The sequence below is a fragment of the Chiloscyllium punctatum genome, chromosome 14, assembly GCF_047496795.1.
Source record: "Chiloscyllium punctatum isolate Juve2018m chromosome 14, sChiPun1.3, whole genome shotgun sequence".
In the NCBI taxonomy this organism is placed as follows: Eukaryota; Metazoa; Chordata; class Chondrichthyes; order Orectolobiformes; family Hemiscylliidae; genus Chiloscyllium; species Chiloscyllium punctatum.
The window spans coordinates 11,821,380-11,835,763 of NC_092752.1; the positions used below are offsets into that span (position 1 = coordinate 11,821,380).

The window sequence follows — 14,384 nt, forward strand, 5'->3', positions numbered from 1 at the left end:
AGGCTTAGTCTACTTTAAATGCAGAGTGCAAGTACCAACCCAGATGTAATGTGAGAAGTGTTCAAACTTCAATCTGGAGTTCTCCGTAGAAGCATCTAATTTAGTTATGCAGCTGGCTTTGTTAAAGAGATTCTTCAATCTTTTAAACTTTTCTTGGAGAATGTTGACTGGTTGATCGATCTATTACATCTGCATATATGATCCTGAACTCTGTAGGAGTGGTCCTTTTTAATTACTCTGATACTGTCACACTGCCCATCTTAGACACCTTACATTCCAGCTAAGGAAATCAAACACAAATTTCAAACTTCCATTTTCCTGCTGAGTTTTCCTGAGCCTTTTGTTCTGTCAGTTCACTACAGAAATCTGAAATCAGCTAGCTCACCAATTGTCTTACCCTTTCCTGTTGATCCATTTTCTTAGTTTTAAAGTTACATGCAAACCATCTGTTTGTCTTCCCTGTGATTCCATTTTTAAATTGCTGACTGAAGTTACCAAATATCACAGGACATTTTACAATAGAATGAGTAATTTCTTTGTATCATTCTTAAACACAAGCAGACTGCCTGAGGGTTCACAGAATTTTAGAACAGAAGTTTGGAACAATGTTAATGTGTACAGTTTGTGCAATAGCACAGTAAGAATTATTTTATTGTGACTCATTTAATAATTATTTTTTTTAACCTTCACAGTTAATCCATTCCAACACCTTCTCTTCAAAATAGCTTGGGCATTTGTTGTTACTTTGCTACTGGAGTAAGAAAGTGAACTAATTGCTGTTTTGACCCTTCTCGTAGACAGACTTGAGCCCAACCATGTGACGCTGTTGAAGGGTAAGAGGACCATCTATATCGCCTGTGGAGAAGAACACACTGCTGTCCTGACAAAGGTTTGTTAAGGAAGAAACTGAAATTAAAATCTTCATGGTGCTTCTGAGTAATATTGGAAGTTCCTTCATCTTTAATGAAGCCTCACTTTGAAGAAACAGACCAATAACAAAAGAGTTCATGATGGAAATCGGAAAGTAGCAGAGCTGCTACTCTTTCAAGATTCAAATGTATGCGGCATGAGTTAAACCCTGCTCTGGGAAAGAGCACAATAGGCAGTGTAGCCTTTTAGTTGTTAGCAAAAGTGACAGAACTTCAACCTGCTGTCTCAGGTTGAATAAATACAAATTATTCATTTATGAGTATAGACAATTAAGATGTGTTTTCTGACTGCAGTTTTCCTATTGTAGAAGTAACATGTTGACTATTTGCAGAGAATCTGTTTATGCAAAATAGAATCAGTTAAAGTTACAAGTTTATATTACTAGATACCACCATGATGTGTGATAACTGATACAGCATCAGAGTTAATGAAACTAAAAGGGCACTGGATTGTTGGGTGTACAAGTTCCCTAAAGAACAAATTGTCCTATGTGGATTAGGAAATCCACCTTTCCGATCTGTCAAGAAGAATCTTGTTGAGTAAATGATAAAGTTTATTACACAATGACAACTATTTGCAGGCCGCATGACTATGCCCTACATTACCACAGACACTGTTAGAAGCATACTATCCACAGGTCTGTCTCCCACAAACTCCTTTTTTGCTCTGACCAAGTCCCCATGGCATCATCAGTGGATGGTGCTTACTGCACTCAACTAAGTATTGCCCGTTTCAAGCTCATATACAATATAGACCATATACAACTGACCCTTCAATACTTTTGTGATGACGTTTCTGAAGGGGCGGATGGTAATGTATCTAAGTTTGCTGATAACTCAAAGCTTGGTGGAAAGGTAAGCAGAACAGTTTAAGTAGATGGACAACAAGTTGCAGAAATGGAAATGTGCAACAGTTTTTGAAAGGTGTGAAATTCTTGAATGTTGATGTTTCAATAAGACTTGGATGCAATAGTGAAAAAAACACAAAAAATTTAGCATAGAGGTAAAGCAAGCGATTAGGAGGGAAAATAGCAAGTTGGTCTTTATCACAAGACTATTGGAGAAAAGAAATAGAGAAGTCTTGCTACAGTTGTACGGGGCATTGGTGAGTTTAGATCTGAAATGCTATGTGCAGTTTAGATCTCCATATTTAAGGGAAAATGTAGCTGCATTGGGAACATTACAGCAAAAGTTGACTAAGTCTCTGGGCTGAAGGGGTGGTCTGATGAGAGGCTGAGTGAATTTGGCCTATATTTGCATGAGTGTTGATGAATGAGGGACAATCTCATTAACATACAAGATTCCGAAGTTCCGAAGAAGAGTCACCACATTCTCAACTCTGTTTGTCTCTCCACAGATACTGCTGAGTTTCTCCAGCACTTTCAGAATTGATTTCAGATTCTGAAGCAGTTTGATAAGCTAGATGCCGAGAAATCATTTGCACTCCTCAAGGAATTGTCATGATAAGGGTTACTCATTTAGGACTGAGATGAAGAGAAATTGTTTCTCAAAAGGTTGTGAATCTCTGGACTTCACAATCCCAGAGCATTGTGATGCTCCATCATTCATTCATTCAAATAGAATTGAGACTGAAATAGAATTGAGTCTTTTGTCTTGCAGGGAGTCAGTGGATATGAGGAAGAGGCAGGAAAGGGGAGTTGGATCAGCCATGATTGTACTGAATCATGGAACAGGCTCAATGAACAATACAGTATGTGCTCCAGGTTCTTTTTTTTGTGTCTTTATTTTACAAGGAGTCATTCATCTGTGCCTTTTCTAGGATGGACTTGTTTACACCTTTGGAGCTGGGAGTTATGGACAACTTGGACACAACTCCACAAAGGATGACATTAAACCTCATCTGGTTGGTTACCTGTTTGGAAGTAAAGTTTCTCAGATAGCATGTGGAAGGTGAGTTTGTAAAGCACCAATACATTGAAATGCAGATAAAGGTACTCCGCTTTAATGTTTCCCTGTTCAGCACTGTTTGTCTTTAATATCATTAAATTACCGGGGCCTGAAATCTTGTGAAGTATCATGATGGTCATATTGACTTTGTTTGCTGTAGTAAGGTGTAGTCTAGTGAGTCTAGTTGGCATCATTTTGGACCAAGCTCTCCCTCTCTCGGACTTGAGGCTGCTGCCCATACTGCACTTTGCCCAAGATCCACACCCACCACACTCCAGAATGGCCATTCAGTCTATCCCATTGCTCAACTACAGCCCAACAGCATCCCTCCCAAACCCACCAAAACCTCCACCAGCTCCAGGATCTATTTGGACAAAGTTGCCCCACATAGCCTGCAGGATGCTAGACATGACCAAATGCAGCATCCTCCTATACTGCCCCACCTCCATACCCTGGAGCAAGGTAGCAAAGACACCTCACCCAGTGGACCATAATAGCAGAAGAGGAGAGCTGCTGAATTCCATTGGACCAATGCTGCCATCACTCTGCAAGCCCTAGCCCAGATAAAAGCCCAGCAGCTCCAGCTGCCACCCTGAAAATGGGGCAGGGGAGGAGAAACCACTGAGTCAGCTGCAACTACCACCTCACCAGCCAGGAGGTTTGGGAGAAAGGCCACACCCCTACACCTAACCAAGAGGAGCAATAATAGCTGAGTGCATGGTATAAACGTGAGAACTGACAGTGATGAGGGGACTTTCAGCTAGCTCAAAGAAATGGCTTCTGAGAGCAAGCTAACTGTAGGCTGTGAGAGTGTGATGTCACTAGTGACTTATGGCTTGGAATGCTGGGTGGAGTCCTGGGCTTGATCCATGATGGAACCCCAAGCCTCATTTATCATTAAAACGTCTGCCAAGGTCTGAAGAAAGTCCAAATACTCTCTTCTCCTGAGCCAATAGGAATCAGCAAAATCCCAGTAGAAAATGGAACGGCTCCACATAGAAGTGCACCTTTCCCAACAATCAGCAAGAAGAGAATTTCCTTTTGCTTTCTGTCCCAAATCCTAATTCAAAGTTCAACACCAAAATTGTTCGAGGCAAAGTCCTTTCAGTGTGAGTTAACAGACGTATGTATATTTACACAGCTATCACACACTTGTTTTTGTTCCATCGTGTGGCAAAATCTACTCTTTTGGTCGTGGAGAGGAAGGGCAATTGGGAAACAAAGAGACCAGAGATCAGTTGGTGCCTCTTTCCATTAACATAACGGACATATTTGCCTATAATGGATATGAAGATGGTAAGCAAAGTAAAATGATATACCTATAACTTGCTCCCATAGGGTAAAAACAATGACTGCAGATGCTGGAAAGCAAATACTGGATTAGTGGTGCTGGAAGAGCACAGCAGTTCAGGAATGATGAAGGGCTTTTGCCCGAAACGTCGATTTCACTGCTCGTTGGACGCTGCCTGAACTGCTGTGCTCTTCCAGCACCACTAATCCAGTACTTGCTCCCATAGTCAGGCTATGCCAATGCAGCTGCAATACTGGCATCTATGTAGAAAACTGGTGTTTATGGCTGTGCCCAAAAAACGGAAAAAGCCAATCCCACCGATTACTATCCCATTAGTCTATTATTCATTATCAGCAAAGTGGTGGGACATATGAATTAGGAATTGCTGGAGGCCATTTGGGTCCCTCCAGCTTGCTCTGTCATTTAGTAAGATGATGGGTGCTCATTTTGTGGTTCAAATTCAACAATCCTATCAACCTTCAATAATCTTGGATTCGCTTGTCTGATAAAAATCTATTTTAGTTCTGCTTTTAAAAAAATGCAATGACTCCACCGCTGCACCTTGTTCACATACCCCTCTCTGAAGAAAAATAGGTTCCCCTCATCTCTGGATGACATCTAAGAATTAAACAGTGAGCCCCTAGTTCTGAACTCACTGACAAAAGGAAGCTTTCTTTCCCACATTTACCTTAAGACCACTGAGGAGCTAATACAGGTATATCTCAATCAAGATGTCCTTCTCGCTTCGAAACTCCAATGGATACAAGCCCAGTCTGGTGGGACTCTTGTGGTGCAGTGGTAGTATCTCTACCTCTGAGCTAGGAGGCCTGGGTTCAAGTCCCACCTGCTCCAGAGGTATGTAACAACATCTCTGAACAGGTTGATTAGAAAATCCCTACAAGCCCAGACCGTCCAACTTTCCTCAAGGCTTGCTTAGCAATAGTCTGGTCACTTGTATTCCGTTTGGGTTCTATCAGAGCCATTCAGCCATGGCCTCCATACAGCCTTGATTCAAACATGGACTGAAGAGGTGAGAGTGATTTGCCCTTGGCATCAAGTCTGCATTTGACTGAGTCTGGCATTAAGGCGCTCTGTTAAAATCTGGCGTCAATGGAAATCTGGTGCAAACTCTTCACAGGTTTAAATCATATCTACAACAAAGGAAAATAGTGATGGCTGTGGAAGACCCTTAATCTTGAGCATCTCTGAAGGAGTTCCCTCGGGTAATTTTTAAAAAAAATCAATGTTAAGAGGAGATGGAGCAGGTAACGTTTGAACCCATGCATCATGGCTCCGAGGTAGAAACATTACTACTACGCCCTTCAGGTCCTCTGGGGGATTTTTTTCTACCCAAACCTGTTCAGAGATGTTATGTGCATTTGGAGCAAGTGAGACATGAACCAGGGCCTAATGACTCAGAGGTAGGGGCACTACCACAACATTGCTTAGTTCCTCAGTGCAGTGTTCTAGGCCCAACCCCCAACTTCAGCTACTTCATTGACAGCCACTCCTCCAACATTAGATGAAGAGTGGAAATGATCACTGATGGTTCGGCACCATTCATGACCTTTCAGCCAGTAAAGCATTTCCAGGCACTTTCCATTACAAATCTGGGCAACTGAGTTTGGAATGGAAAGATAGGACCTGAAAGGTTCATGGATGTAAACGATGAACTTAGTACAGAAGGAAGATCAGGTTAATATGTCTTTTGAGTAACACTGCGGCCCACTCAATCTGTAATTGTATAATTTGACAGGACACGGAGCAAAAACAGCTGTGAAAAGAATTTTTGCAGGAGGCCACCAAAGCTTTGCAGAGTGCTGTGGTGAAATGGTAAGGAGATAAATGTACTTGAAGCCGCTTGATGGTGTTGGTTGCAATAAGGAGATACTGGTGGTGCAAAACCACAGATTTGGGAATGAGCATTCGAATGGCCTCAGAAACATTTCAGATAATCATTGGGTAACACAGAAAAAATGAGCTTTTCCCTTTTAATTCTATTAATTAATTAGCTAATGACTTAATTAATGGGTATCATTGAAAGTAGGTGGAATCTAGGCGTGAAGGGAAGAAAATTACATGGCTCTGAAGAAGGGACATTGGACTAGTTTGTACACTGTCCTCACTGGATTTGTGGTGTTTGGTAGGACGGTATGTAAAATCCATCCAGCCCCCTTAATAGAACAACAAGATCCTCGTACAGTTTTGCTAGTTCTGCCTGCTAGTGAATCAATGAATAAGGCCCTAATCTAGTCAGCACTGGGACTTAACTGGCAGTGGGGGAGGCCCACACCAAGTGCCCAGTGTGGCAGGTTTCTTTACATGGGCTTGTGGAAGGCAGGTGGGGACCCTCTTTATCCCTTCAAAAAGTGTTACCCCCCCTGACAGTTTACCTTTCCTTCCTCACACACTCCAACCTCACCCCTCACTGCCTCTAACAGAGCCAGCCAGCTTGCACCCAGTGAGATCCCAAAATATAAGGTCACGATTCAGTGAAGCTCAACTCCTCATCCAAGTGCAGTACTGGCAGTGGCCACCACTCCCAGTGAGGTGCAGATGGTAATGGTGATCTGGTGACAGTGAACCCCCCTTATTGCCCCAGTTTTGTTCAGCTATGGGGCAAGGGCAATGCTACCCTGTAAAATGGTTGCTACTGGAGAGAATTGATGTTTCCAGTCCATGTTCCTTGTGTTCAGATGAATATGTAGCCCCCTTGGGTTTTGTTTTTCTCTTCAGGATTTGTTGCCCTGTGTCAATCAATCTTTCAATATTTTGAGGAGAATCGTGACAGTAGACCATTTACTGGAGCAAGAATTGGACAAAAACACAAGAAAGTAAGTGTCTTAGTGCAAAATCCAGCTAATCATCATTTATTTCGATATAACTCCCTTTTATTTTAATCTCTTTTGTGCAAGCACCTGAAGACACACTGTTGGATGTTGCAGTTACTGTCCAGTTTATCAGCTGAAATGCCTTGGGCAGATTCACTGCCAGCAATCCTTCATGTTAGTATTTGTTTAAGTTATTGACATCAAGTGAGGAAGGATACCGACACAAATTGGAGTAATAGAAATGTACAGCATGGAAACAGACCCTTCAGTCCAACTCATCCATGCCAAGAAGATATCCCAACCTAATCTAGTCCCACTTGCCAGCACCCGGCCCATATCCCTCCAAACCCTTCCTATTCGTATACCCATCCAGATGCCTCTTAAATGCTGTAATTGTATTAGCCTCTACCACTTCCTCTGGCAGCTCATTCCATACACGTACCACCCTCTGTGTGAAAAAGTTGCCCCTTGATCCCTTTTATATCCTTGCCCTCTCACCCTAAACCTATGCCCTCTAATTCTGGACTTCCCCCACCCCAGGGAAAATACCTTGTCTATTTATCCTATCCATGCCCTTCATAATTTTATAAACCTCTATTCTTTGGCAAAAGACAGGTTTAGTCTTGTTGAACAGTGTAGGTTTATTACATAGTACTTAATAGATAGTTACATTACATCTGAGTTTGTGTGAGTCTCTAGTGAGACTGCAAAAGTAGGTACACATTACTATTAGCTTGATGGAACTTAGTAACTGATACTAGAAAAGTCTGGTTAACTTGTCTCAGGAGGAGTTGTTTATATTCTGATCAGCAGAGTTTATCTGGTTCACCTTCCCTTGTAACTTTCTTATACAGTAGAACAAGTCTAAATTTTACCAGATTGTTTATGTCAGACTTAATAGCACATTTTAAATGGGTTACAGTTAATTTAAAACAACTTGAGAAAATAAGTTCCAATCACTGGTGCACATGTACATTCAGAACAAAAACAGTAGCAGGTCATAGACCATATGATTTTTCAAGTCAGCTTCATCACTCTAACATTGTGACTGGTCCTGAACCTCAGCTCTGCTTATCTACCTGATGCCCTTCTTATTAAATGTTTTTATACTGCAAGATTCTATTGATCTCAGCCTTGAGTGTACTCAATGACCTGAACATTCATAACCATCTAGAGTGGAACAGAAACCTCGACCAATGGTGAGCATGTAACTACTGTCAATTGTTGTGAGAAACAATCTGGTTTTCCAAAGCCTTTTAGGGAAGGAAAACAGCCATCCTTACCCAGTCTGGTCTACATGTGACTCCAGACCCACAGTGGTTGACCTTAATTGCCCTCTGCTGAAAAATGTGTTGCTGGAAAAGCACAGCAGGTCAGGCAGCATCTAAGGAGCAGGAGAATCGACATTTCGGGCATAAGCCCTTCTTCAGGAATTTCTGAAGAAGGGCTTATGCCCGAAACGTTAATTCTCCTGCTCCTTGGATGCTGCCTGACCTGCTGTGCTTTTCCAGCAACACATTTTCAGCTCTGATCTCCAGCATCTGCAGTCCTCACTTTCTCTTAATTGCCGTCTGGGTAGTTCAGGGATGGACAATAAGTGCTGACAGGGCCAGTGATGCTCACATCCCATGAATGAATTTAAAAAAACTAAAGTCTGAGATAATACCAATTGGATGCATATTTTAGTGAACTATTTGCAAGATGTGACACATTTGAATGCATCTTCTAAATACAATTTAGTTTGAAAATGCCTATAATATGATTGATAGTATAGAATTCAACTTGGGTATTTCTGTTTACTCTAGTAATGGGGGTCAAGCAAAACCTGTTGTTCACAGGATTCAGCTACACAGTTACTGAGAATTTGAATTATCTATACATTAGTAGAAGCAGCTAACATTTACAAAAATGGCATGGGTTAAATTTGTCTGAATTTCATTTACAGGGGAATTGTTCGGGCATTTTCTTCATCTCAAACTCTGTGTGGAAGTTTCCTTGATGTCAAGTAAGCAAATGTTTCATTGCTGACCAATTAACATCAAAATACCGCAGTTAGACTTGCTGCTCATCTTATCTGAGTTTGTCATCTTGTTCTACAAGCCTAGGGAATAACAAAATTTTTAACTTGGATCACATGCTTATTTTCTGGTGTTTATTTTACCTAATTTACTCCAAGGAAATGCATACAACTAAACAAGTTAGAGAAAGGAAAGAGTTTTGCGAAAATATCACTTGATGATTTGCAGGACCACCTCTCTCTTGAAACCATCCTTTTCTGTATTAGGTAGTATGTTCAAGCTTTGATCAGTCGTGAGCCTGAATCTACCTCATCTGCCTACTCTGAACCTTGTCTTAACTCCACAAACAATTTGAGTTTGGGAATTCATGGCCAACGATTTCCTATATTGAAACACTGCCACACTTTCAGTTGTTCTTCGAGTAAAAATCTGGGTAAGCATTGTTTCAATACTTCAGGTGGTGCAGCATTATCTGCAATGCATTGGACACAGACACCAGTTCAAAGGGGATCATTGCTCTGCTGTTTTGCTATAATACACTTTGACTAGATGTGTGACTTCAGAATTTTTGAGAATCATATTGCTGCTATACTTTGAATGAAAGGAAACGATTTGCAATTGTATAGTACCCCTTGCTTCAGAACATCCTGAAGGCGTCAGAGTCTATAAAACACTTCTAAATTGTTCTCACTGTTGTTGTAATGTAGAACATGCAGCAGTCAGTTTGTGCACAGTGGGATTCCACAAATGGCAGAGAGATAACAATCAAGTCATCTGATACTTTAGATGTTGTTGACGGATAAATCCTGATCCTTCCTGTTCCATTCTGGAAAGGTTCCTTGAATCTTTTCATGGTTGGTTTAGAAGGGAAACAGTTTAATGTCTCATCTGCAAGGAAACATCTCTGACAGTATAGTGATGTCAGCCCAGATTAAGCACTCGATCTTGAAATGGGATTTGAACCCACTGTGATCAATTGCCATACAGCAACCAGTCAATTAATAGTTTTAATGCACTGATATTATCCCTACTGCACTGCTAGCATGCAAATAACATGCAAGTTGTGATGTGTTTCCCCAATTTGCATGGTATCATAAGTTTTTTTGACCATTTGGAGTGTATTGTATACCCATCCCTGTTTCAAATACACTTTTGGACTGACAGAAGAAAGGGGTCAACATAGTTGGATCTACTTCAATTCACTAATTTCAATATTCGGTATGAACCATTTGCTTCTGCCAGTTGCTTTCCTGCAGTCCCACAATGAACACATATTCTGCTAGGTAACACTGTTGTCAGCTGAAATAGAAAACAGAAGATGCATGAATCACACAGCAGACCATCAAAAGACAAAGAAAGTTTCAAGTGTACATTGAGAGTGTGGTGCTGGAAAAGCAGTCAGTCAGGAGGAGGAGAATCAAAGTTTTGGCAAGAGCCCTTTGTCAGGAATGAATCATTCCTGACAAAGGGCTCTTGCCCAAAACGTCGATGTCCCCTGCTCCTCGGATGCTGCCTGACCTGCTTTACCTTTCCAGTACCACACTCTCAACTCTGATCTCCAGCATCTGCAGTCCTCACTTTCTCCCCCTTCAAGTGTACATGTCCGACCCTCCATTGGAACTGATAGTTTTATTCCCAGTATATTAGATCTGGATTTCTGAACAAGTTTCCATGACTGTGGGATGAAAGATATAAAACATCTCTTCTATTTTTTTCTTATTGCTGTTTTTCATTTCATTGCTTTACAAACTGATCGGTACCAGTTGTATCATTCCAAAGGTGTCTCAAGATCCACTTTTTTCTTTATTTGCTTGTTCCATGGGCCAAAACACTATTATAAGACAAAGAGTCTTCACTTCACAGGGGCACAACATAATCAAAAGCTAATAGAACACTGGCATTTATATCTAGAAGACTGGAGTTCAAGGATGCAGAAGTTATGCTGCAATAAAACAAAATTCTAGTTAGGACCACCCTTGGAGTACAGTGAGCAGATCAGAGTATCACATGTTAGGAAGGATATATTAGCCTTGGAAGGAGTACAGCCATTTATAAAAATGATACCTGGACATCAGGGGTTAAGTTATGAGGAGTGATTACACAAGTTAGACCTGTTTTCTCTAGAATTTGGAAGGTTAAGGGCAATCTGATCAATATGTTCAAGATATTAATGGGAAAAGACAGGGTAGATAGAAAGAAACTATTTCCACTGGTTGGGGATTCTAGAACTAGGGGGCATAATCTGAGGATGAGGGTCAGACTGTTCAGGAGAGATGATAGAAAGCAATTCTATACACAAAGGGTGGTAGATATTTGGAACTCTTCCACAAATTACAGTCATTAGTTTTAAAAAAAGAGACGGATAAATGTTTGTTAAGCAAAGATATTAAGGGATATGGGACAAAGGCCTGAATGGAGCAGGCCACAGATCATTGAATGCTGGAGCAGTCTTGAGGGGCTGAATGGCCTACTCATGTTCCTATGTTCCTACTGTCTTCTCTAAATGATCACAAAAAAAAACTCAAAGGGAATGGTGGTAAGAAAAGCCCTCATCTTCAGATCCTTCCTACATGTCAGGAGTCATGCTCTTCAACACATTGCTCTCAAGGTGGCTGTGGTGGGGAAGACACTGTTGTCCTTTGTGAAGATGGTCAGAAGAGAGATTTTTGTGCTTTTTGTCAAGCTTCACCTCAGCAGCTCTGTGATGCAGGACTTTCTTTTTTGCTCTAAAGGCTATTCCCAGAGATCCACACTGAGACAAACATCAACTGTGCCTGAAGGAACATCAACTGTGCTATTTGATCTGGAAATATTAAAAGATGTTTAGAGGAATAGATTGTTTCCTTACACTGTCCTGCAGTGACATAGCTGAGATTTGAGACTATACTCTAATCACTGGCCAACATTGGCTCTGGCCCATAACCAGCAAACACCCTTAAACTCGAGAACTCTGCATTCCTCCAGTGCTGCCTCTTGTATATCTGTGACCTCCTTTTCCCATAAAATTGTTTGCCAGGTTTTCAGCCATTCAGGCCCTTGGTTCACTCCTAAATCTCCTGTCTCTTTATCTTTCCTCTATTAAATCATTCCTTAAACCAACCTGTTTGATCAAGTTTTTGATCAACAATAATGTTGTCTTCTCTAACTTGATGTGAAATGTATGTCTAATGATGCACATCTGAAGCTGCTTGGAACGTTTTGTTGCATTATAGATGCTATATAAATGTTGTTGAGTTGGCCCTGGCTACACAAAGCCAATTTCACTGATTGAAGATGAGTACAAGGATTAATGAGGGTAAATGATGATGGAGTTTGGATCCAAAACACACCACCATTCCATGGAATTCATGGGATGTTGGGTGGGAGGGCTGTAAGAACTTTACCTATCTCTTTATTGGATCTTTGCACATGTGGTGAAGGTGACAGTTTAGCCAGCTGAAACTGTTTGAGCTCCAGCACATGGTGCCATCTGCAGTTTTGGATGACTGTAAACATTGTGTTAACACAAGAAATTGTGCTTCAAATCAAACTGCAGTAAATTTGAAGAAACTAATTCAATATTAGATTGATTACTGACGTATCATGGAAACATTCTTTATATCTTTCAAATCAGCAAAGATGGCTATTTCAAAACAAATGGGGAAACATCTGGTCTGAATCTGTCTGCAGTATATCTGGGCTTTGTGATGTTAGCAAAAAACTCCTCAGTTTTGCAACAGGTAATGTTTTTGTTTTTTCCAAAATGTATAATCGATTTTTAATTTTTTTTTGTTTAAAAAGCATTTCAGCTTGAATCTTACAGAATTTGTAAAGATTTTCACTTTCTCAACAGCATGTTCCACTCAATAGGACAATAATTGTCTTAATATTTACAAAATGCATTCCACATCAGCTACAACTTGAGAGTGAAAGCATCTTAAATTGCAAATTACAGGTTCAAATGTCGAAAAGATTCCTCTACAAAACTGTGGCACTCCCTGATATGTCTCAAAACAAATTCACCCTGATAGTGTTTAGTTTCACACACTGTGAAATACCAGAGTGTCCTTTTATAAATCTTTTCACATTCATAGCTATTTATGTGATTCTGTGTTGTTTACACTCATTCACTGATCATTTTCACTATTTGATGTTTCATGCCCATCTACCTTTTTCTCTTTTGTGCAATAAACTCACATTCTACTGTTAAAGGTCATCTTGTAGCCTCATGTGAATGTGTTTTAGTGACTCACTGCCATGTTAAATATCTAAAAATTAGAATTAAGCATACAATTGATCAAGTGGGGTTTGATTCTGGGATCTGACTCGTCTAGTAATACTAGCAGCAAGGATCATAACAAACATACAGAAGGTGAAAACGGTCTTTAGTAGTTTGGCAAATAGATAACTTAGTGTGGAAACAGGCCCTTTGGCCCAACAAGTCCACACCGACCCGCCGAAGAGCAACACACCCGGACCCATTCACCTACATTTACCCATTCACCTAACACTACGGGCAATTTAGCATGGCCAGTTCACCTAACCTGCACATTTTTGGATTGTGGGAGGAAACCGGAGCACCCGGAGGAAACCCACGCAGACACTGGGAGAATGCGCAAACTCCACACAGACAGTTGCCTGAGGTGGGAATTGAACCCGGGTCTCTGGCGCTGTGAGGCAGTAGTGCTAACCACTGTGCCACTGTGCCACCCACCAAATAGAATTAAGGAGAATTCAAAGAGTTTTTACAAATACATTAAGGACAAAAGGGTAACTAGGGAGAGAATAGGGCCCCTCAAAGATTAGCAAGGCGGCCTTTGTGTGGAGCCGCAGAAAATGGGGGAGATACTAAATGAATATTTTGCATCAGCATTTACTGTGGCAAGGCATATGGAAGATATAGACTGCAGGGAAATAGGTGGTGACATCTTGCAAAATGTCCATATTACAGAGGAGGAAGTGCTGGATGTCTTGAAACGCGTAAAGGTGGATAAATCCGTAGGACTTGATCAGGTGTACCCGAGAACTCTGTGGGAAGCTAGAGAAGTGTTTGCTGGGCCTCTTGCTGAGATATTTAAATCAACGAGATATTTGAATCAGTCGCAGGTAAGCTGCTGGAAGACTGGAGATTGGCAAACGTGGTGCCACTGTTTAAGAAGGGTGGTAAGGACAAGCCAGGGAACTATAGACCAGTGAGCCTGACCTCGGTGGTGGGGAAGTTGTTGGAGGGAATCCTGAGGGACAGGATGTACATGTATTTGGAAAAGCAAAAACTGATTAGGGATAGTCAACATGGCTTTGTGCGTGGGAAATCATGTCTCACAAAATTGATTGGATTGATGAGGGCAGAGCGGGAGATGTGATATATATGGACTTCAGTAAGGCATTTGACAAGGTTCCCCATGGGAGACTGATTAGCAAGGTTAGA

The 14,384-nt window shown here is 41.1% G+C and overlaps 1 protein-coding gene across 1 annotated transcript in view; it reads left to right on the forward strand.

Annotated features, from left to right (window-relative positions):
- The window catches only part of LOC140485595 (probable E3 ubiquitin-protein ligase HERC4), a 62,575-nt gene that overhangs the window by 13,062 nt on the left and 35,129 nt on the right, over nucleotides 1–14,384 (forward strand). The window contains exons 5-11 of the mRNA XM_072583883.1: nucleotides 798–889; nucleotides 2,710–2,840; nucleotides 3,979–4,133; nucleotides 5,885–5,961; nucleotides 6,865–6,962; nucleotides 8,905–8,964; nucleotides 12,591–12,696. Coding sequence (XP_072439984.1) covers nucleotides 798–889; nucleotides 2,710–2,840; nucleotides 3,979–4,133; nucleotides 5,885–5,961; nucleotides 6,865–6,962; nucleotides 8,905–8,964; nucleotides 12,591–12,696 — 719 coding nt within the window. The remainder of the gene's footprint in view (nucleotides 1–797; nucleotides 890–2,709; nucleotides 2,841–3,978; nucleotides 4,134–5,884; nucleotides 5,962–6,864; nucleotides 6,963–8,904; nucleotides 8,965–12,590; nucleotides 12,697–14,384) is intronic.